Consider the following 25,154-nt stretch of genomic DNA (forward strand, 5'->3'; position numbering starts at 1 on the left):
CCCAAATAAAACCTGAATGGAGAAGGATGAGTAGAAGTTATCCAGGTAAAGCAGAAGGTGGAGGAATGGAGGTCGGCAGTGGAGGTAGTAATGTAAAGCAAGGGTGAAACCCAGAGTTAATGTAGAATGAGTAAACTCTGGAAGCAACCAACCACAAAGTGTGGCTGGATCACCAGATGGGTGGAAGGGGTGTGGTGAGACATGGAACCAAGAGCTAGATTGTGAAAATCCTATGTGGCATTTAGGTGAGCTCAGATTTTGATTCTAATGGCATTGGGAACTTGTGAAATTTTAATCAAGGAGTGAAAATGGGTATATTTTTGTTTCATATGGACAGTTTTGAGGCCTGAATGAAGAAGAAAGTGATCATCTATCCTGAAGTAGGAAGAACTACTAGAAGAAGGAGTTTATAGTAGTTTGAGCAATGAGTAAGAGCATGGAAGTATGGGTTAGACGGCTTGTTCAAGAAGTATTTAAAAGAGAAAATGTCAGCTGTTGATGATGGGTGTAGGCCCATAGAGTGGGAAGGGGAAGGAGTGGCTTCGGGGGTGTCTTAGGTTTCCAGTTGGGTGGCGGTGTTGGTGGTGTCATACCACTTGAGAGACTGCAAGAAAGATGATGATTTTATTCTTTTTGGTTTTCCTCTAAGACAAGAAACTAATTTTTCAGATGTTTCCATTTTGCTTTGTAGACAGTTCCATGGTGACTTTTTTCCCAGTACTTCCCCTTCTTTGACACTGTAGCTGTTAAATGTCTGGGTCTCTTTTCTTTCTTTTTCTTTTTTTTGAATGAATTTTTCTTGGCATATAGTTGCTTTACACTATTGTGTTGGTTTCTACTAACTAGAAAGGGAATCAGCTATACGTATACATATCTCCCCTCTTTTTTTTTTTGGATTTCCTTCCCATTTAGGTCACCACAGAGCATCGAGTAGAGTTCCCCATGCTGTAGTCTGAGTCTTTTCTGATCCTTATCAGGAGTAAACCTTTGCTTTCCAAATTTCTATTTATACCTAAGTCTCTGTTTTCCTTCTTATTTTTTTAACCTCTAGGAAGAACCTAAGAAGGTTCGTTTTGATTATGACTTATTCCTGCATCTTGAAGGCCATCCACCAGTGAATCACCTCCGCTGTGAAAAACTTACCTTCAACAACCCCACAGAGGAGTTCAGAAGAAAGTTGCTGAAGGCAGGAGGGGTACGTGATGCTTGGCTTGTGAAAAGCCTTCCCATAGAAAGCTAGTTGCTAGTGTGTCAAGAAGTTCAGTAATGTTTTGAGAGAGGTAAAAGAAATGAAGCACCTTAATGACCACACTGTGGACTCATGGTTTGAGAAGAAGAGGTAATTAAACAATATTTTAAGTAGGTATCAGTCTGAAATTACATTGTTGGTTAGAACAGCCTTATAGTCTATGCAGCTCAACTTTATTTCAACAACAATCTAAAACCAAACTATCCTCAATTAAGAAAAGAACAATGCCTTAACTGTGTTATATCAGTGTACAGAAAAATTTTTAAGTTGAAAGTTACATCAAAAATTATATGAAAACGAGTTATTATCCAAATTTTCTTGGTCAAAATGAATAGAAAAGGTGTACTCATTCAAATTACTTGTTTGGGTCATTTAAAAACACATTTTTGTTTGTTTGAATTGTGTGTAGGAATAGATGGATTTTTCTTTTTAAGATAATGATAATATAGTGCCCGGGTGAATTGGCTAGGATGGGGAAAGATTTTTTAGTGGAATTTCTCACAAACATATGGAATGTTTGCTTGCAGTTTGTACAGACAAACACTGTTGATGGGTCAGAATCTACTTTACATTGGATACTACTAGGATCATCAGCTTCTATTGAATACTTCAGATGAACTTCCTGTGTCATCTTATATGGGCAGTTCAGACCCCATAAAATGTTGTAGTGCGTTCTTTTTTTTTTTTTTTTTTTTTGCAGTGCATTCTTTACTCTAGGATTTCCTTCACTTAGTTATACTGGAAGGTTTTTGATAGTTTTTCATCCACGAGCTTATCATTATATGTAAGCATGTGTAGACCATAACTTCTCAAGATGCCTCATTTCACTGATAAACTCTACCTGAGGGCTTTGTAGGGAAGAATTGAATTTTATGTAGCACAGAAGCCCTTTCCCTTTATGGGGATATGAATAACCACTTTGAGAACCTCAGGAAAGCTGTGGACCCTCTCATAAGAAAACCACCCATATATATATAATTGTGTAAACATTTTGGGTTATATGTAACCCCTGGAGTCCATTTTTTGGGGATCTGTTTTGCCAAGCTCCTATCCTCTCAGCTGAACTATTGATACTAATATGCATTTAAAGTGTTACAGGTACTTTTACCACATTTTATTCCACATTATACTGTATGTCGGTAGATTATGGGTTAAATAGGTACTGATGGGCCAGCTTTGGAAATGAATGACCATTTGTAGTATGTTATGGGGAAATGCATCTTCGTGAAGAACTGGGCTTTTGTAATACAACTCATTTTAAAGGTAGGGATTTATTATATGTTTATTAAGGAATGTTTTTAAACAAACCCTATTTGATTCTTTTATAGTTATCTAGAGCACAGTGTGGGTGCTACTTATCTATGGCTATGCCCTTAAAAATGAGCCTGTCCATTTTAAATCCTAATCATTCCCATTACGTTTCTTTTTATGAGGGTGGCATTTTATGCCTCTGATTATTCCTCTTGGGTATGAAGTTAGGTAGGTAATTGGAGCATGTGAATTATGGAGCTTGTACGTACATCAGGCTTCTGATAAGGGTCGTCGGAAAAAGTAAATATGACACAAGAACTTTTAAAAACATCCACTTAGTCCCAGAGTACTCAAAAGTTGTTTTTGAGCCAGAGAAGAGGTTACAGGTCAGTGATAATGTGGCAGAGTGCAGCACTGCATCCTGATAAGGTCTCTAGTAGATTTCTGTCTTTTTCTCCACTCAGCCTTTATCTCAGAATTATCCTCCTTGACTTCTAACTTTCCTTCTTTGTGTTTCTTTAAGTGCTATTTGAAGCCTGCGTGTTTTTTCCCTGTTAGATTTAGACTGTGTCTTGACAACTCTAAAATAATAAGTTGAAATGTGAAATATTTGAGCACACCAGTTATTTGACATAAGTTCCTTAAGTGACTGATTCTAGTAAATTTTGTAGTAAAATTAAAAAATTCATTCGAAATACTAGTAATCCCATAGATTCTGTCCATTTCGCATGGGAGGATTAAAATAGTCTTTTATGGAAATGGGAGAATCTGAACTAATAAACATTTTTTGTCTTACCAAGATTTTTGGATATAGTACCTTATGTTTAACATTTTAACATTTATCATTGTTAATGCAACCTATCATGGTGTTACTAACTTAGCCATTTTGATTTTATTAGAAATCTTTTTTTTCTCAGCTTTCATGGAGATACCATTGACATATAACTTAAGGTTACAACATGTTGATTTGATACACTTGTATGTTGGAAAATCATTATCGCCATAGCGTTAGCTAACGCCTGCATCACATCACATAATTACCATTTCTCTTTTGTGATGAGAACATTTAAGACTTACTCTTTTAGCCAAATTTCAAGTATATAATTCACTGTTATTAACTGTAATCACCATGCTGTACATCAGATCCCCAGAACCTATTCATCTTATAACTGGAAGTTTGTGCTCTTTGACCCACACCTCCCCTTCTCTCCCACCCCCCAGCCCTTGGTGACTACCAGTCTAGCCTCTGTCTTTATGAGTTTAACTTTTTCAGATTGCACATATAAGTGATATCATACAGTTTGTCTGACTCATTTCACTTAGCCTAATGTCCTCAAGGTTCATCCATGTTGTTGTAAATGGCAGGATGTCCTTTCTTCTCATGGCTGAATAATATTCCGTCACACACACACACACACACACACACACACACACACACACACACATCTCCACATCTTCTTTATCCATTCATCTGTTGATGGACACTTATGTTGTTTCCATAGCTTGGCTATTGTGAATAATGCTGCAGTGAACATGAGAGTGCAGATATATCTTCAGTATCCTGTTTTAATGTCCTTTGGATATATACCCAGAAGTGTGATTGCTGGATCATATGTAGCTCTATTTTTAATTTTTTGAGGAATGTCCATATTGTTTTCCATAGTGGCTGCACTGTGGAATTTACAATCCTGCCAGCAGTGCACAAGGGTTCCCTTTTCTCCACATTCTTGCCAGTATTTACCATCTGTTGTCTTCTTGAGGATAGCCATTGTAACAGGTGTGAGTTAATAGCTTATTTTGATTTGCATTTTTTGATGATTAGTGATGTCAAGTACCTTTTCATATACCTGTTGGCCCTCTGTATATCTTCTTTGGAAAAATATCTATTCAGATTCTCTTCCCATTTTAAAATCATATTGTTTGGGGTTTTTTGGTATGAGTTCTTTATATATTTTGGATATTAATCTCTTACCACATATATGATTTGCAAATATATTCTCCCATTCTGTAGGTTGCCTTTTCATTTTGTTGATGGTTTCCTTTGCTGTGTAGAAGCTTTTCAGTTTGATGTAGTTCCACTTGTTTATTTTTGCCTTTGTCACTTTTGCTTCTGATGTCTATTAGAGATCTTCTGTTCATGACTATGTCTCTGCATATAAACTTTTTTTTTTGACTGGGTTTTGGAGTGAAAAGGGGGTGCTTTTGCTCCTTATACTTAAACATTACATATGTGACATAGAGGTATATGTTCTATTTTTAAAGGAAAAATTTGATCCCTTCTTCATAAGTACTGTGTGAAATCATTATGTACAGCTTGAGGCATGAGTAGGGTAAACTTACCATTTTGGCTGTGGTTCCTTCTCTTTCACTTTTTTCTTTGAAACCAAAAGTACATAGCACTATTAAAAGTAGAACTTGGCTTTTCAAGAGATCAGAAAGGTTGTTTTTAGAGCTGGCAGCATCTTAGAAAAATGCTTTTCAGCTCTCAGAAGAAAATGATTCCAAAGAATGTTTTGCCAGAAGAATCTTGAAAAATTGCAAATTTTTTTCTATTTCATAGCCTATAAGTCTATAGCTATATGACAACTTTTTTTTGGTCAATAACATTCTCTTCTTTTCACTCTTTTTTTTTTTTTAACGTTGTAACTCTATTCTAAATACTATCAGAGAAATCTTGGTGTGCTTCCGCCTTGGAAGAAATGTACCCTGTGTTCTTCTCTTGAATAGCTCCCTAAAATTAAGGTTATTTTTGCTTTCAAAGAAAAGAGTAAATCTTTTGTGGGGAGGGCATTTTTGGATTTAAGCATTATTTTCTGAGAATATTGAAATACGGAATGAGTTCGTTTACAAGAGCCTGAAGGTAGTTCTCTCTAAATGAGGGATGTCATTGGAACTTGCTAGGGAAACTGTAGATTTGGTTTACAAGCTAGCTCCTCTCAGGGCTATGTAAGAAAAAGAAGATAGGGGTCAGAAAATGGGAAATAATAACCTGAGAACTGGGAGGAGATGCCTTTGTTTTGAGGTCTTATTTTCTTCTTTGGTTGGTAGGAGAGGTAGAGGACAGTGAGCAGTAAACTTCTGAGGGCAAGACTTGATGTCATCTATTTATACTTGAGTTTTAAGCAGAAGGACCAAATGTATCCCACTGGGAAGCACCTCTCACTTTCACTGCGATATTTCTATTCTTTTTTTTTTAATGAACTGTTGAATCCCTGTAGAAGGATTTTCAAATATGCTCTTTATGATGTCAGGATTTTTTTAAAGGGTTATGATCACCATAGATGATTTTCTGTTTACTTGACCACCTTCTTAATAGCTGGAATTCAGTCCTACTGACAAAATGCAGACGGATTTGACATCCATTACTTTTGATCAAAAGAGGATGAGTTTTTCTTTTGGGTGTTGGCAAAGCAACGATACAGTGTTTGTCGTATAACTGAAACTTGTCATTTTACTAATTCGTCTCTCCGAATTTTCTTTTGGGAGGGAGTATGATACAATAAGAAATATTTTGAAATCAGGCAGATTTAAATTAAAACCTCATCTCTGTCATCTTCTAGCTGAATTACCCTGGGAAAATGTTTACATTCTTTTGAATCTCAGTTTATCATCTGTGAAATGGACAAGACATTGTTTTCTTCATTGGGAATGTGTAGCCATGTGTAGCCATAGTAGATACCCTGTCCCTTGATTCCTTTTCCTTTGATTGCTGGTTTAGAAAATCAGAGTCCTATCCATTTTTATATCACGCACTTAAAAGTACAGTGGAAAAGGTTTGTTATTTAGTGTAAGCTACTCTAGTTTATTCACAGGAGTATGTGTTTAGCACCGGTTAGTGTGACCAGCACATTGATGGACACCTGTTTTGTTTAAAGGGAATTGGCCCATTGTATCTTTTTTTTTTGAATTTTATTTTATTTATTTTTTATACAGAAGGTTTTATTAGTTATCTGTTTTATACATATTAGTGTATATAGCCCATTGTATCTTTCTTCAAGGAATTTATATTCTGGCTGTTAGTATTTTGCTTGTATAAACTGAAACACAGGCCTGTTTGGAATATCATTTTCTTAAGATGTCCGTTTTCATTAGAAAAATTAGGTGTTCTTCCCATTGTTCTTACTCCTAAATTTCTAGCAGATTAAAAGCTTCTCAGAGCCCTAAGAAGATTTCCTAAGTAGTATGTTCAGCAAGTATATATGTGCATCCTTGTGCTTCTATGAAGAAAGCACAAAAGGGGCAATCATCTTTGGAGAATTGAGTTTGTTTTACAGCTGCTCCCTTTTTTTGGCCTGGAAATCAAGTGGTCTGCTTTGGTTCTGTTGTTCTTTATAGGATGGTGGTAGGGTGTTGGTGGGCTTTCTTTTTTTCTTTTTCTTTTTTTCTTTCCTCAATTAGACAGGGCAAAGTCTAAACGTGTTGTTCAGTCTATTTCTGAATCACTGGCCAGCAGTTAATTTTGAGGACTGAAAATTAAAACTAACCACAGCAGTTGTTAGAACTAGGGTTTCTATAGGCAGAAATCCAATTCTGTTCAGACACCACCTGTTTCAATAGGACATTTCAGACGCCCATTTGGCAAGATTTGCTGGAGAAGACATGGGGAACATGCTTTCAGTCTGTGTTAAGTCTGCAGCATAATGCAGTCCTGTTTCTCAAAGTGACAGTTGCATTTATATCTGATATGTTTTTACAAGGAATAAATTGGAATCTTTCTGAAGCACTACTTATTGTGAAGTAGAAATCAGATCCACCGTGGACCCCCCAACAAAGGGTCTTGGTTACTAAAGGGCCAAAGGGATCTTACGATAAGGAGCTTTCACTAATGCAGCCATGTCAAGCCATCTGAACGTAGCATTTTATCGCAGGGTTCTGGAATGAATCTTGTGTAGGATGGTTTAGTATTTCCTTTTGTAGGGGAGTTCAGAACACTTTGAATTTCTAAACAGTACAGATCACATTCTCTTCCTCTCAAATTTTAATTTTTTTGAATAGGTAAATACACATCCAATGCAAAATGACATATAGTGAGCCTTTCTTCAGGCCACCAATTATACTATAGTGAATAACCTTTTATATAGTTATTTGTGCACATGGATGAGTGTATCTGTAGGATAAATTCCTGGGAGTAAAATCTTGGCTCCAAGGCAAAGTGGAATTTAAATTTTGATAGACATTTACAGATTGTCTGCCAAGGATGTTATGCTACTCTATGCTTGCATCAACAATGTGTAAGAGTGCCTATTTCTCCACCACAGTGATTCATTAAACATCTTTCTGCCAATCTGATGAGTGAAAAAATATCTCATTTTTAATTCACATTTCTCTTATGAGTGATGATGAGCATCTTTTCATATGTTTAAAACCATTTTCATTTCCTTTCAAATACCACATTTTAATGTATTTTAAATTGGAAATATTCTAAATGTTTTGGTTCAACTTAAATTTATGAATACTCATCCCACATACTTACATTTGGAAAGGTTACAAAAAGATACGGAAGCCTCTTTAACCAAGGTCTGTATTTTCAGGCATTCTTCAGCGTGTAACAAATCATGTTCTTAGGAACTGATTTATCAAGACTTTGGCTTCTAAAAATATGTGGCTTTTGTGGCAAACTCATTTTTACAGTGCCCAGAGATGGATAGCTGGCTGCTTATTTTAAAAATAACTCAAAGAAAATAATACATAGAAAATTATTTTAGTGGCTGTTACTGGACAGCTTCACTGGATTTTTGCATGTTTGTTTGGGGACAAGTGTGCCTTTCTCTTATTTTTCGATATATATCATCCTGTAAACGTCTGCCTCAAAAGATAAAAGGATGCTGCTGTTTTCACCAGCACTGATAAAAGGTGATTTATTTAAATAAATGTAAGATCAAGCAGGCAGCCTCCTCTGTTCGGTTGTTTCTCAGAGTTGAGGTCAATTTTATGTCATATTTGGTATTTTCTTCTTTCTGTTTCTTTGGCTCCTACCCCCCACCAAAAGTCTGTAAAATTAAATCATGAAAGTAGAACATACATATAAATGATAACTAGAATGTCCAAGTTATGAGATCAATTATAAAGTATGATCATGATAGTATAAGTTATGTCACTCAGCATACTTAGTGGTTAATTTATGGTTTAACGTCTTCTGAAAGTCACATAATTTGTTTGAAGGACAGTTAAAGACTTTTGAAAATATGCACCAAAAACATCTCTGGTATAAATCTTCCTGCCTTCATTTGTTCCTTTCTTCCCGACTACCTGTTTACCTTTTCAGTAAGGAGGGGAAAAATAGGAGCACACTTTTTCACTCAGTCCAAAGCTCAGATATTTTTTACTGCATAAGTTGAGCAAAGGCTAAATGAAAAAGAAATGAAACAGGTAGATTATTCCTAGAGTGTGGAATAGGAAAAGCTCTGTCAAGTGTTTAAGCTGTCAGTGTTGGATAGTATGCCATGCTGCTTTCTGTCGACCTCTCAGTAGTAGCAGTTTAGCTGCCCATGTGTAGGAACCTTAGTTTAGTCTTGAAAGGAAATGCTGTAACATCTGAAAGAAAACCATCACATAACCCCGCCCCTAGCTCCTGTTTCTAATGCACAAAAAAGCCAAGAAAATAAGAAATGAACAGAAAGGGGGAAAAAATTGGAGAATTTCAAATTAAAAAATGATCAATTCTTTCTCTTTTTAAATACAAAAATACTGTAATTGAAAACTGTTGGTTCACTTTCTCTCTCCCTTCTTGGCTCAGGTAGTTCTTTATGCCCTTGTTTCAAAGCTGCATTGAAAGTTTATCTAATGTATCCTAGTCTGTTCCCAGACTTCTAAGATGGTAAAGGAGTTGCTGTGTTGATTGTCCCCACTGGATATTTTTTGGGTTCATATTCTATAATATTAAAGAAAAACAATTTGGGGCTAGGGAGTAGGAAAGGGGAAGGGAAACTACGATTAACACTTTATTTTCTAAGTTTTTTTTTGTTCTGTAAGTTATAAGAAAACTTGACAGTGATCAGGATCTGTAGGTAGCAGTTTAGAAAATAAGTGTCTGAAACTCTTAGAATAGATACTTGTTTCATTTTAGAGGAGTGAGGACAAATGGTAGGTGGTTTAATATAACACCCTTTATTCCACAAGGGACACGGCCATGGTGTGATATAAAGAATGTTTGATTTGAAATCTGAAGGCACAAATTCAATTCTTGGATCTGCTGCTAATTTACCTAGGGCTTTAGGTTGGTATAAATCTGAATTATCCCCTTCCTTACACCTGAGATTATTAAATAAAATGTGGTACATAGTTAAGCAGTCAGCAAATAATTGCTTTATTCACTGACACGACCTCTTTTTTCTATAGGTTTTTATTATGCTTTGTTTGTTACCTAGAAAGGTGAAAGTGAAAGATTTCCATTTCAAGACTTTGACATAATAATGGTGTTCTGCTAGAAACAACATGTTTTTGCCTCAAGAAGGAATCTGTTTTTTTTAACAGATTTTAAAATAAATATGTGCTAACTTTAGAACAATGTAGACTTTCTAGAAAAGCAAAAAAGAAGAAACTGTTTATAATCCCTCTAGTGATTGTAACTACTATATTTTATATTGTATTTTTCATGTAGATAAGATCCCACAAAATGTTTGTATTTTGCACTTAATATGTTAAACATGAATTGCATAAGTTTTAAACTACATGACTTACTTTATTTTTGTTCTTTAAAAACATGTCCCCGCACTTCAAAGGATTGATGTAAAAATTGTGGTTGTTTGTTGAGAAGTTACCAGTAATGTGTTCTATGTTTTTTGTTTGTTACTTTTTTCTCCTTAGGCTCTCAGCTTCTCACAAAGTTACTGGCTTAAGGCCTAAATGCTATAAATGAAATTAGGAACAAAAGAAATGTTTTTCACAAATTTGAGGTTGTTTCTTCTTTTTTTTAAATATTTATTTATTGATTTTATTTTTGGCTGTGTCGGGTCTTAGTTGCGATGTGCGGGCTTCTCTCTAGTTGTGGTGTGTGGGCTCAATGGTTGCAGCGTGTGGGCTTAGCTGCCCCCCAGCATATGTGGGATCTTAGTTCCCCAACCAGGGATTGAACCCGTGTCCCCTTAACCACTGGACCATCAGAAAAGTCCCTGAGGTTGTTTCTTAACGGTTCTGACAATACAGAAGTATGATGGTCTAGTTTTTTGTTGTTGTTGTTGTTGTTGTTTTACAACGGGATGGGCCATATTAGATCTGTTATCTGGAAAAATTTATATTTTAATATAGATTATCATAGGTGAAGATTTGGTAACTTGTCTTTGTAAATGTCATTTTTGCCTTTCTTACCATTGTAGGGTAAATTGGGGACCTGTGAGTAATATGAAATGGTTAAATATAAAAAGTCTTCATTAATGGAAACATTGAGTAAAATAAGGATGCCTTATCCATAAAACAAACTGGTTCATTCAACTACAGTTTGAGTAAAAATAGAATATAATAAAAATCTGGTTAACCTTGCAAATCTGAGTCTTAACATGAACTCTTGGTGACTCAAGAGATGGATTTGAGTGGGTTATAGAGACAGAAGTCTGCCCATACGGTGTCCTTGGTCTTTGGGCAAACTAGAAATAAGTGCCTCCACCTCTGTGTGCCCCTTGAAACCCTAGCCTGGGGAACATGGCATGGCTAGTGTGAGCATAGCTGGATCTCATCTAGTTCTTATCCCCTTGGCCAAGCATCCTTGTACAGTGCACCATCTGGACAATCATCTGCAGTTGTGGCACTATTTATAGGTTCAGACAAAAAAGTGATTTTGATGTTAAAGCAAAACTGTCTTGCCTAAGATAGTCTGGACAGGAATGATTTATTATTTCTAGGGAAATAATAAATAAAACTTTCTTGAAAATTTGTTCTCCAGTTTTGAGTAGCCATGTCCTTTCAAGGTTTAGCCTGGCCTCTTGTTCTGTTTTAAACACAGGGAACAAGAGGACTTTGGGATCAGACCACTGTGCTAAACCAGGGGTTTCAAATGTCAGTGACTAAGAGACCAGGCTAACCCTTTGAAAGGACAAGGCTACAAAAACTGGAAGACCAGCTGAATAACGTGGCCCTTGCTATTGTGAATTTCACACAATGGGTGGTGATTTATTATTTTTTTAGAGTAATGATGAAGTAAAGTAGACTTTTCCTTTTTGATAATTTTGAACTCTGAGTGCTTTGGTAAAGAGAGCATCAATGTGCTCCAGATTAGGGTTCCTCTAGATCTTAACAGTGACTGTTAATAAGAATGCCTTCCACTTTGTTCCAGTTTTAAGATGCACTTTTTACCTGATTTGACTCTTGACATAGGGCCCTGGGCTAGGGCTGGAACTAGTTCTTGAGTCTTCTTTCCCTTATGTCCCTTCTGTATTTTTTTCTTCCTAGATTTCTGTTCCTCCTCTTGATAAAGAAGGGCTTCATTTCTTATGTCCATCATAACCTCTGCCAGGGTCGTTTCTTGGGCTTCTCTTCTTCTCTATGTATACTGTCCCCTGGCATGATCTTATCTGAATCCTGTTCTTCCATCTTTTTTATTCTTCTCCTGAAGGGATTTTTGTGGTTTATATACATACTCCCAATTTTGGCTTCAGTTCTTTTCTCTTTTTTAATTGAAAAAACATGTTACAGTTAAATCTTTATTCTGATTTACCTTTCTTAAATGAAAATGCATTGAAGTTAAAGATGTATGTGTCTCTGGGAATTCCCTGGCGGTCCAGTGGTTAGGACTCCATGCTTCCACTGCAGGGGCCATGATCCCTGGTTGGGGAACTAAGATCCAGCAAGCAGCGAGGCGTGGTCAAAAAAAAAACAAAAAAAAAAAAACAGTGCCTCTGAATTACAGAGCAACACAGGAGGTGAATGTCTCACAGGCACAAAGATAAATGCCGCCCTTGATTAATCAGCCCTGAAGGCAATAATAAAACTATATGGATTGTTGTGATAGGTGATAGCTTTCTCACTGGTTTTCTTTTTTTTCTTTTTTTCCACATCTTTATTGGAGTATAAATGCTTTACAATGTTGTGTTAGTTTCTGCTGTACAACAAAGTGAATCAACTATATGTATACGTATATCCCCATATCCCCTCTGTCTTGAGCCTCCCTCCCACCCTCCCTAACCCACCCCTCTAGGTGGTCAGAAAGCATCAAGTTGATCTCCTTGTGCTATGCAGCTGCTTCCCACTAGCCATCCATTTTACATTTGGTAGTGTCTATATGTCAGTGCTACTCTCTCACTTCATCCCAGTTTCCCCTCCCCCCCCACCCTGGTGCCCTCAAGTCCGTTCTCTATGTCTGCGTCTTTATTCCTGCCCTTCCACTAGGTTCATCAGTACCACTTTTTAAAATTCGTATATATGCGTTAGCATACGGTATTTGTTTTTCTCTTTCTGACTTACTTCACTCTGTATGACAGATTGTAGGTCCATCCACCTCACTACAAATAACTCAATTTCGTTCCTTTTTATGGCTGAGTAATATTCCATTGAATATATGTGCCACATCTTCTTTAGCCATTCATGTGTTGATGGACATTTAGGTTGCTTCCATGTCCTGGCTATTGTAAATGGTGCTGCAGTGAACATTGTGGTACATGTATCTTTTTGAATTATGGTTTTCTCAGGGTATGTGCACAGTAGTGGGATTGCTGGGTCATATGGTAGTTCTATTTTTAGTTTTTTAAGGAACCTCCATACTGTTCTCCATAGTGGCTGTATCAATTTACATTCCCACCAAGAGTGCAAGAGGGTTCCCTTTTCTCCACACCCTCTCCAGCATTTATTGTTTGTAGATTTTTTGATGATATCCATTCTGACTGGTGTGAGGTGATTCCTCATTGTGGTTTTGATTTGCATTTCTCTAATGATTAGTGATGTTGAGCATCTTTTCATGTATTTGTTGGCCATCTGTATGTCTTCTTTGGAGAAATGTCTGTTTAGGTCTTCTGCCCATTTTTGGAACTGCTTGCTTTTCTGAACACCTTATTCTGATTTATTTTGGTGAAGAGAACATAGCACAGCAGTTGAAAGGGCAGACTTTGTTAGGAAAGAGACTTTTTTTTTTTTTTCCAGATGCTGGCACTGGCACCTTGTAACTGTGTAACTTTGGACAAATTACTAATCTCTATTCTCCTGTTTCCTTATTTGTAAAATGAGGAAAACATGCATATACATACAGTTTTATAGTTGAAGAGATTCTTTGATATAATAGGTCAAGCTCCCTGTTTTACAGATGAGTAAACTAAGGAATCAAGTACTGAAATGATTGGCCAACTAAGGGATAGCAGAGTCAGGGTTGTTTGTTGTGCACTGTTCTTCTGTAGTCTTTCTATACAACATAGAGTAATGTTAGTTTTCTTTTGAAAATGGGACTAAAAGAGACAAGGAATTAAAAATAATCAAACCTCCAGGGTGACTTCTCTTAGTTGCCTTCGGGCCACTAGGACAGTCTTGCATGAGTCCCCTTCCTGAAGACGAGCTAGATAAGTTGCCAGAGTAGAGCTGTGTGTTTGCTGCTTGTAGCCAACTTTATCCTTTTGTTTCTTGCTTCGTAGACTGAAGTTCTCTGTATTTTTCCTGTTTCTGAAAATCTAGTTTGTGTGAAGAAAATGATAATTAGGAATTTGCTCCTTTTACCACCCAAACTTTCTTAAGCCAGCATCAATTTATCTGTGGGGATTGGTTACATTTTCATTTTCCATAAATTAGAGACAAGCATGATTTTTGGAGTCTTTTTTTTTTTTCAGCTGAATAGCAAGGGTATGCATGACTTTAGAAGTGGTTTTTCTTGGCATTAACCAGCATGTGAAAATGGCTATAATAAAGTCAACAAATAACTTTGTAATCTCCCAGGTTTTTGAAAGTAGAGATGCAAATAAGTCATGGGGTAGAGTGATTCTTTGAGTGCTTAGATATTAAAAGATTTTCTCCTCAGGGTTGGAAAGTTGGCTGGTAATACACTTTATTAGAATCAGCTTACTGAGGCTGGCTTGCCACTTCTTTGGGGAAGCTTCTTTTGACTTCTTGAGATTCTCTCCCTCCCTCCCTCCCTCCCTCCCTCTCTCTCTCTCTCACACACACACACACACACAACACACACACACACAACACACACACACACACACACCACAATCAGGATACATAGGATACATGACCTGAAGATGGTTCAAAGTATTTGAATCTAGGACAGGTAGGACAGGCTTAGGAAATCCAAGATGCCTTTCAAGTCCTAGAAGACTTCTGGCAGAAGATTTTTATCCTTTTGTTTCTTGCTTTATAGTTTGAAATTCCCTAAACAAAACTGATTTCCCTTTCTTCTGAAAATCGAGTTTGAGAGAACCTTAAGTCTTGCTAAGCCTTGTCCTGTCCTTTGTCTTCAGGTACCAACCTGTATATGTGTGTGTGTATTTTTTTTAAGCTTAGCACTTGCCTTGTCCTGAGAAAGTACAAGTACTTTAAAAAATATTAATGGGCCACACTTAATGCCAGATGCTGGGTATACAGTGAATGAACACTGGATTTTTTTCTTTCTTTCTACCAAACTCCACTCTTGGTCAGTTTTCAGGGGATAATAGTCTCATCTTCTCAGAGGACTAAAATAACCCAGCTCAGTTTCTTAAAAAAAAGAAAAAAAGAAAGAAAAAAAAAAAAAAAACAAAGAGAAATTTCTAGCTGTTAGTCCAGGCTGCCCTGCTGTGCTTTTAGGAGAAAAAGCTGCAGTACTTTGAGGCATTCACTTCTTTTACTGGGGTGCCAGAAACTTTTTTTTACTGGGCCCCATCCTCTCTTACTCCACGCAAGCTCTGTGGGCTTCTGAAGACCAAGGATGGCAAAAACAACGTTTTCTCATTTGGCCTTTTGTGTACATCTGTTAGATGGTCAAAGTAAATGTATATAAAATTGTTTTGTTTCTACAACAGATTCTACCAGGTGAGCAGATTTTCCCAAATAAGCCATAGATAAGTTGTTTCCAAATACATCTTTGAATTTATATTGCAAATTTATAGTCTTTTTCTTCAACAGAAACAATTGGTTTTAATTGAGAGGAGATGAACTAAGACTTCAGATCACGTGTGTTTTTTGTTTGTTTTCTTTGTTTTTGTGTGTGGTATAAAAATGCAACCTCATTTGGCATTTTTGAAAGCAAACTACTGCCTCTTCTGATATTAGGAAAGCCTTGATTTAGCTGACAAATCTAACTTGTTATTAGAAAGCCTTAGTTCTTTTTGGAATGGTATTTAGATTCCACTTAGAAGAATATGGTGCAGTTTAGCTCTTCTTAGCATGATATGGGTCCTTGGAGAGAGAACCAAGTGGAGCAAATTGAACAGACTGAGGTTGCTTCTTGGACACCCTCAGATTTTGATGTCCTTCCCAGGGTCCCTTAGTCTACTGGGCACAGATTGCGACCTGGGGCTCTTCTGAATACTTGTATGTACTTTACAATTTTTTTGTTATTTTGAAATAATCTCAAACTTATAGAAAAGTTACTAGTACACAGAGATTTTCTTTCCTGAACCATTTGAGAGTAAGTTGCTAACATGATGTTCCACCATCCCTGAATACTTTAGTGTTTCTTTTCTGCAAACAAAGACATTCTCTTATTTAAGCGTGGTAATACTGTCAGGAATTAGCATTGATGCATTACCAACCTCTAGTCCTCAGATCCCATTCAAGTTCTGCAGATGGTTCCACTAGTGTCCTTTATTTTTGTACCCAAAGGGTCCTGTCTAAAATCATCTGTAGCATTTGGTTGTCATGTCTCTTAGGTCTCTTCCAACTGAGAATAGTTCCTTGGTGTTTTCTTGACTTTCATGAACTTGAAATTTTTCAGGCCAATTATTTAGTAGATGGCCCTCAATTTGGGTTAGTATGACATTTCCTCATGACCAGATTCAGGTTATGCATCTCTGGCAGGAATATTCCAGAAATGATACTGGGCTCTTCTCATTGCAGCCAGTCACACAATCATGATTTCCATTGTACCCTTCCATGACTACTGCAATATTACTCTGATCACTTGATTCAGATGGTGTCTGCCAGGCTTCTCCACTGCAAATTACTTTTTTTTTCCTCTTTGTAATTAATAAGTATTTTATTGGGAGATAGAGAAAATGTAAATATCCCATTCTTCCTCAAATTTAAGTTTATTCTTTATATATCATCATGGACACATGCATATATATATTTTTTTAGTGAGTTATAATCTGTTACATTTGTTTCCATGCTTAAATTGTCCTGATTTGGTCAGTTGAAGCCCCTTCAGTCTGGTTTCTGTGTCTTTTTGACATGCTGTGATCAGTCTTTACATACTTCCTGACTTTTTGCTACCAGATGTTCCAGGCTCATTTTGTACTTTCCTTGTCCCGGCCCTGGGTTTAGCCATTTCTTGAAGGAGCAAGCTCTTTTTTAGTGGCTCCGAGCCACCACATGGATGTCCCTCCTCACATCACTGCCCTCTCCTCCCCTGCTGTTGCCTACTTTGCTTGGTCACCAATAGCTCTTGGTGAATTATTATTCAGAATTATTCAGAAAGAGGAAGGGCACATTTTGTTTAGATTTAATCATTTATGTTAGCTCTGTGTGGATGGGGACTATAACATATTTGATCTCGCATCCCCCAAATGCCTGTTATATATAGTAAATGCTCAATAAGTGTATAAACTCATTCAAAGACAAATACTTAACTCTGCATCTATTAGGAGTTGGTCATTATTCCAGGTGCTGGGGGTGGGGGAACACACAGTGAACTAAATTTGAAAAACAAAATGCATACATGTGTGGGAGCCCTGTGAAGGGAAATAGTTCTTTGTGAAGGATGGAAATAATTTTGTGAGGCAGCCGTTTCCCCCATTGTGTTCATCTATATTAATATGTATTCAATGGAAAAAAAGGATTTGACTTTGCACTTTTTAAACTGTAGTTCTTATTAAAATGCATAGACTAAATGTGTCACAGATTTTTTTTAGCCTTGGTAATTTCTTTTCTTGTATTACCGTAGCTCTGCTTTTCCCCACCCTGAAGAGAGCTGGTGCCTTGCATATAGCTAACTCAGCTTTTAAATGCAAAATAGAAAATCCTAGTAATGTATTGATAGAAATGTTATATTAGTTAACTCTACCCTGTAGGTTGTTAGGTTTTTTTAACCTTTAGCCAGAGATACTTCCAGCGAGGAAAGTGATTTTTCTCATTATGTTTTTGGTAATAAGTAATAGAATGTAGAAACAATAAGAATAGATCATAACCTCCTTTCTATTAATAGAGTTAATCATCTATGTTATTTTGTTTAACTCCTATGGGTAGGACCATAATACATAACATATAATCAAACTCTTTCTCTTTTTGAATTATAAAATTAGTCAAGCATTTATTCACTCAAAAGATATTTGATTGCCTATTCTTTGCCAAGTGCCAACCTCACAGAACTCTTAAAGGATTCAGTGAGACAATGTGTATGCTTTGCTCAAAGCAGCTAATAGATAAGTGTCCATTGAATCTGAATGTGAATTTCCCTTACTAAAATCTAGAGGATTCTGACATCAGGTATTATGAGTTTTTCTTAAAAATGTTATGCTATAATTGATACATATGAGGGTTATATGTATTTTATATGTAAATTATAAAACAAACACCATGAATCGACCATTCAACTTAAGAATGAGAAATAAATCATTAGTGCCATTCAAATTACCTGTATACAGCTTCCTGGTCCATCGCTTTGTGTTCCCCAGATATAACTATGCTCCTGAATTTTCCTGAGCTTTTAAGTATAGTTTTACCACAAATGTATATATTCTTATATTTATCCAGCTTTGCTTATTTTGGGTCTTTATGAAAATGGTATAATACTCTATGTAATTTTCTGTGACTTGCTTTATTTACTCAGTACTATGTAAGATTGGTCCTTGTTATTGCATGTTATTGATTTCACTGTGGTATTAATCCATATGGTATGATTGGTATATCCATTCTCTTATTATCTAGATATCTAGATTACTACTTTTGATTTTGTTTTATTTTTGCTGCTGTGAAGAATGCAGTTATAAACCTTTTTGGGCATGTCTGCAGTACACATATATTAAGAGTTTCTCTAGGGTGGTGGATTTCAAACTTCTATGACTGTGACCCATAGTAAGAAATATGTTTTCCATAATAAGCAAGTACCCACTTACATAAGTGTACGTACACAAATGAGACAAAAGTTTTGCAAATCAATGCTTAAGTTTACTACATGGGGTTCAATCTACTTTATTTTATACTGGTTGACTTATAAATAGCAATGCGATCCACTCTTGCTTTGCAATCTCACTAACAGGTTCTGTTTGAATAACATTGCTCTAAGTGTGTGGTTGAAACTCTAGGGCCCATGAGAATCATCTGGAGAGTTGGTATATGTGAGGATTCCTGGGCCTTGCTGCATAGATTCATATTCCGTAGGTCTGGGATGGAGCTTAAAAATCTGAATTTCTAATATGCATCCAGGTAATACTAATGTTGCTGGCCCGCTGACCGAATTTGAGAAATACTGCTATAGAGTATATACTCATGAATGAAATTGCTGAGTCATAGTGTTGCAGAAAAAAAAGTGGGAGGCAGGAGGATGGTCACGTCCCAGGTCTCACGTGAGTCCCTGGGACGGGCCTCCAAGTGTGGGTTCTTGGCTTCGTGCAGGAAAGAATTCAAGAGCGAGCCGTAGTAAAGTGAAAGAATGTTTATTCAGGGGGATACATACTCCACAGAGTGTGGGCCATCTCAGGAGGCAAGAGGCCACAGAAGAAACACACTCCAAGTATGGGCCATCTCAGAAGGCGAGAGGCTCCAGGGTACGGGGTTGTCAGTGTTTATAGAGGTGGGTAATTTTATAGGCTAATGAGTGGGAGAATTATTCCAACTATTTTGGGGAAGGGGCAGGGATTTCCAAGAATTGGGCCACCACCCACGTTTTAGCCTTTTATGGTTGGCCTTGGGACTGTCATGGCACCTGTGGGTGTGTCATTTAGCTAATGTATTAACAATGAGTGTATAATGAGGCTCAAGGTCCACTGGAAGTTGACCTGTCCACCATCTTGGACCTAGTTGGTTCTAACCAGTTTATGTTGTGCCCTCAATGACTATGTCATTCTTTTAAAGGTTGTGCCCTGCCCCCTTCCTGTCTCAATAGGGCATTCACGTATTTAGCTTTTTATTATTTTATATAGTTTGTTATTTTATATAGCTTTTTATTATTTAGAGTCCTATGTCTGCAATCTATAAAGAGGTACCATTGCTCTCTTTTCTAGTTAGACTTGTTCATTAATGCTCATTTAGTAGGCGTTAAAATGATATCTTACTGTTTTGTTATTTTGTATTTCAGTGATTAGTAATAAGGCTGAGCATACATTTCAGTGGCCATTCATGTTTCTTTCTCTCTGAAATGTTTGTTCATGCCACCTGCTTATTTTTCTATTTATTTGTTGAAGGTCTTTGTATATTCTGGAAATATGAATGCATTGTTGGTTATACTTACTGTAGATATCTTTTCCTAGTTTGCCCATTTAGTGGCTTTTTAACTTTCATTGTGGTATCCTTTGATAGAAATTCTTAATTTTAATGTGGTCAGATTTTTTATGGCTAGTTCTTTTTGTGTCCTGTTAATATGTTCTCTACCCCATGGTCATATAGATGATCTCCTGTATTTTTTTTCCCCAACACGTTTGAAAAGTTTTGCCTAACATTTAAATATTTTCAAACATCTGGAATTGATTTTATGTATGGTATGAGGTAAGAGTCTAATTTAAATTTTTTCCTATATAGAAAATCAGTCCCAGCACATTTTATTGAGTTGTTTATGCCTTTCTCAATGATCTACAGTGCCTACCCTGTCAAACTTCAGATTTTCATATATTTGTGAATCTGTTGGAGGGATGTGGTTCAATTCTGTTCCCTCGGTCAGTTCATTGATCTCTGCAGCAATACCACAATGTTGTAGTTGCTGTAGTTTTGTAATTGCTATATGGCATGACAAGTTCTATTACATCTTTCTCTTTTAGGATCAGTTTAAGTTCTTTGAAAAACTCTGTTAGGATTTGTATTGAAATTACATTGAATCTATAGGTAATGAGTATTTTTATCCATGAAACTAACCTCTCTATGACTTTATTTAGGCATTCTTTAGTGTTGTTGAAGTGTTAAGATATTTCTGATAAAAGTGTAGATAGTTCTATGGTTTGTTTATTCCTAGGTACTTTATTTTTTTAATTGCTATTATAAATAGCGTATTATATGTACCCTGTTTGTTGCTGATGTGTAAATATGCAGTTTACCTTTGCATACTTCTAAACTTATTAATTCCAGTAATTTTTCTGTATAGCTCCTTTTGTTTTTCTATGTGGACAGTCATATCATACGAATAATGACATATGTCTCTCTTATTTTCTTTTTCTTTTTTTTTTTAAAAGAATGTTTTTTTTTTTTTTCTCTTTTTTTTTTTTTTTTTTTTTTTTTTATTAGTTTCTGCTTTATAACAAAGTGAATCAGTCATACATATACATCTGTTCCCACATCCCTTCCCTCATGCATCTCCCTCCCTCCCACCCTCCCCATCCCACCCCTCCAGGCGGTCACAAAGCACCGAGCTGATCTCCCTGTGCTCTGCGGCTGCTTCCCACTATCTATCTACCTTACGTTTGGTAGTGTATATATGTCCATGCCTCTCTTTCCCTTTGTCACAGCTTACCCTTCCCCTTCCCCATATCCTCAAGTCCATTCTCAAGTAGGTCTGTGTCTTTATTCCCGTTTTACCCCTAGGTTCTTCATGACATTTTTTTTTTTTTTAATTCCATATATATGTGTTAGCATACGGTATTTGTCTTTCTCTTTCTGACTTACTTCACTCTGTATGACAGACTCTAGGTCTATCCACCTCATTACAAATAGCTCAGTTTCGTTTCTTTTTATGGCTGAGTAATATTCCATTGTATATATGTGCCACATCTTCTTTATCCATTCATCCGATGATGGACACTTAGGTTGTTTCCAGCTCCGGGCTATTGTGAATAGAGCTGCAATGAACATTTTGGTACATGTCTCTTTTTGAATTATGGTTTTCTCAGGGTATATGCCTAGTAGTGGGATTGCTGGGTCATATGGTAGTTCTATTTTTAGTTTTTTAAGGAACCTCCATACTGTTCTCCATAGTGGCTGTACCAATTCACATTCCCACCAGCAGTGCAAGAGTGTTCCCTTTTCTCCACACCCTCTCCAGCATTTATTGTTTCTAGATTTCTTGATGATGGCCATTCTGACTGGTGTGAGATGATATCTCATTGTAGTTTTGATTTGCATTTCTCTAATGATTAATGATGTTGAGCATTCTTTCATGTGTTTGTTGGCAGTCTGTATATCTTCTTTGGAGAAATGCCTATTTAAGTCTTCTGCCCATTTTTGGATTGGGTTGTTTGTTTTTTTGCTATTGAGCTGCATGAGCTGTTTATAAATTTTGGAGATTAATCCTTTGTCAGTTGCTTCATTTGCAAATATTTTCTCCCATTCTGAGGGTTGTCTTTTGGTCTTGTTTATGGTTTCCTTTGCTGTGCAAAAGCTTTGAAGTTTCATTAGGTCCCATTTGTTTATCTTTGTTTTTATTTCCATTTCTCTAGGAGGTGGGTCCAAAAGGATCTTGCTGTGATTTATGTCATAGAGTGTTCTACCTATGTTTTCCTCTAAGAGTTTGATAGTTTCTGGCCTTACACTTAGGTCTTTAATCCATTTTGAGCTTATTTTTGTGTATGGTGTTAGGGAATGATCTAATCTCATACTTTTACATGTCCCTGTCCAGTTTTCCCAGCACCACTTATTGAAGAGGCTGTCCTTTCTCCACTGTACATTCCTGCCTCCTTTATCAAAGATAAGTTGGCCATATGTGCGTGGGTTTATCTCTGGGCTTTCTATCCTGATCCACTGATCTATCTTTCTGTTTTTATGCCAGTACCACACTGTCTTAATTACTGTAGCTTTGTAGTATAGTCTGAAGTCAGGCAGCCTGATTCCTCCAGCTCCGTTTTTCGTTCTCAAGATTGCTTTGGCTATTCGAGGTCTTTTGTTTTTCCAAACAAATTTTGAAATTTTTTGTTCTACTTCTGTGAAAAATGCCAGTGGTAGTTTGATAGGGATTGCATTGAATCTGTAGATTGCTTTGGGTAGTAGAGTCATTTTCACAATATTGATTCTTCCAATCCAGGAGCATGGTATATCTCTCCATCTATTTATATCATCTTTAATTTCTTTCATCAGTGTCTTATAATTTTCTGCATACAGGTCTTTTGTCTCCTTAGGTAGGTTTATTCCTAGATATTTTATTCTTTTTGTTGCAATGGTAAATGGGAGTGTTTTCTTGATTTCATTTTCAGATTTTTCATCATTAGTGTACAGGAATGCCAGAGATTTCTGTGCATTAATTTTGTATCCTGCTACTTTACCAAATTCATTGATTAGCTCTAGTAGTTTTTCGGTAGCATCTTTAGGATTCTCTATGTATAGTATCATGTCATCTGCAAACAGTGACAGCTTTACTTCTTCTTTTCCAATTTGGATTCCTTTTATTTCCTTTTCTTCTCTGATTGCTGTGGCTAAAACTTCCAAAACTATGTTGAATAAGAGTGGTGAGAGTGGGCAGCCTTGTCTTGTTCCTGATCTTAGTGGAAATGGTTTCAGTTTTTCACCATTGAGGACAATGTTGGCTGTGGGTTTGTCATATATGGCCTTTATTATGTTGAGGAAAGTTCCCTCTATGCCTACTTTCTGCAGGGTTTTTATCATAAATGGGTGTTGAATTTTGTCGAAAGCTTTCTCTGCATCTATTGAGATGATCATATGGTTTTTCTCCTTCAACTTGTTAATATGGTGTATCACATTGATTGATTTGCGTATATTGAAGAATCCTTGCATTCCTGGAATAAACCCCACTTGATCATGGTGTATGATCCTTTTAATGTGCTGTTGGATTCTGTTTGCTAGTATTTTGTTGAGGATTTTTGCATCTATGTTCATCAGTGATATTGGCCTGTAGTTTTCTTTCTTTGTGACATCCTTGCCTGGTTTTGGTATCAAGGTGATGGTGGCCTCGTAGAATGAGTTTGGGAGTGTTCCTTCCTCTGATATTGTTTGGAAGAGTTTGAGAAGGATGGGTGTTAGCTCTTCTCTAAATGTTTGATAGAATTCGCCTGTGAAGCCATCTGGTCCTGGGCTTTTGTTTGATGGAAGATTTTTAATCACAGTTTCAATTTCAGTGCTTGTGATTGGTCTATTCATATTTTCTATTTCTTCCTGAGTCAGTCTTGGTAGGTTGTGCATTTCTAAGAATTTGTCCATTTCTTCCAGGTTGTCCATTTTATTGGCATAGAGTTGCTTATAGTAATCTCTCATGATCTTTTGTATTTCTGCAGTGTCAGTTGTTACTTCTCCTTTTTCATTTCTAATTCTACTGATTTGAGTCTTCTCCCTTCTTTTCTTGATGAGTCTGGCTAATGGTTTGTCAATTTTGTTTATCTTCTCAAAGAACCAGCTTTTAGTTTGGTTGATCTTTGCTATCGTTTCTTTCATTTCTTTTTCATTTATTTCTGATCTGATCTTTATGATTTCTTTCCTTCTGCTAACTTTGGGGGTTTTTTGTTCTTCTTTCTCTAATTGCTTTAGGTGCAGGGTCAGGTTGTTTGCTCGAAATGTTTCCTGTTTCTTAAGGTGGGATTGTATTGCTATAAACTTCCCCCTTAGAACTGCTTTTGCTGCGTCCCATAGGTTTTGGGTCGTCGTGTCTCCATTGTCATTTGTTTCTAAGTATTTCTTAATTTCCTCTTTGATTTCTTCAGTGATCACTTCATTATTGAGTAGTGTATTGTTTAGCCTCCATGTGTTTGTATTTTTTACAGATCTTTTCCTGTAATTGATGTCTAGTCTCATAGCATTGTGGTCGGAAAAGATACTTGATACAATTTCAATTTTCTTAAATTTACCAAGGCTTGATTTGTGACCCAAGATATGATCTATCCTGGAGAATGTTCCATGAGCACTTGAGAAAAATGTGTATTCTGTTGTTTTTGAGTGGAATGTCCTATAAATATCAATTAAGTCCATCTTGTTTAATGTATCATTTAAAGCTTGTGTTTCCTTATTTATTTTCATTTTGGATGATCTGTCCATTGGTGAAAGTGGGGTGTTAAAGTCCCCTACTATGATTGTGTTACTGTCGATTTCCCCTTTTATGGCTGTTAGTATTTGCCTTATGTATTGAGGTGCTCCTATGTTGGGTGCATAAATATTTACAATTGTTATATCTTCTTCTTGGATCGATCCCTTTATCGTTATGTAGTGTCCTTCTTTGTCTCTTGTAATAGTCTTTATTTTAAAGTCTATTTTGTCTGATATAAGAATTGCTACTCCAGCTTTCTTTTGATTTCCATTTGCATGGAATATCTTTTTCCATCCCCTTACTTTCAATCTGTATGTGTCTCTAGGTCTGAAGTGGGTCTCTTGTAGACAGCATATATATGGGTCTTGTTTTTGTATCCATTCAGCCACTCTGTGTCTTTTGGTGGGAGCATTTAGTCCATTTACATTTAAGGTAATTATTGATATGTATGTTCCTATTCCCATTTCCTTAATGGCTTTGGGTTCGTTATTGTAG

The 25,154-nt window shown here is 36.5% G+C and overlaps 1 protein-coding gene across 2 annotated transcripts in view; it reads left to right on the forward strand.

The window, feature by feature from the left end:
• Positions 1 to 25,154, forward strand: part of MLLT3 (MLLT3 super elongation complex subunit) — a gene marked incomplete at both ends in the record, with an annotated part of 257,568 nt that overhangs the window by 150,674 nt on the left and 81,740 nt on the right. For both annotated transcript variants that reach the window (XM_079706509.1, XM_079706508.1), the window contains one exon: positions 1,052 to 1,195. In XM_079706509.1, coding sequence (XP_079562635.1) covers positions 1,052 to 1,195 — 144 coding nt within the window. The remainder of the gene's footprint in view (positions 1 to 1,051; positions 1,196 to 25,154) is intronic.

Source organism: Hyperoodon ampullatus (genome assembly GCF_949752795.1).
Source record: "Hyperoodon ampullatus genome assembly, chromosome: 6".
Classification (NCBI taxonomy): Eukaryota; Metazoa; Chordata; class Mammalia; order Artiodactyla; family Ziphiidae; genus Hyperoodon; species Hyperoodon ampullatus.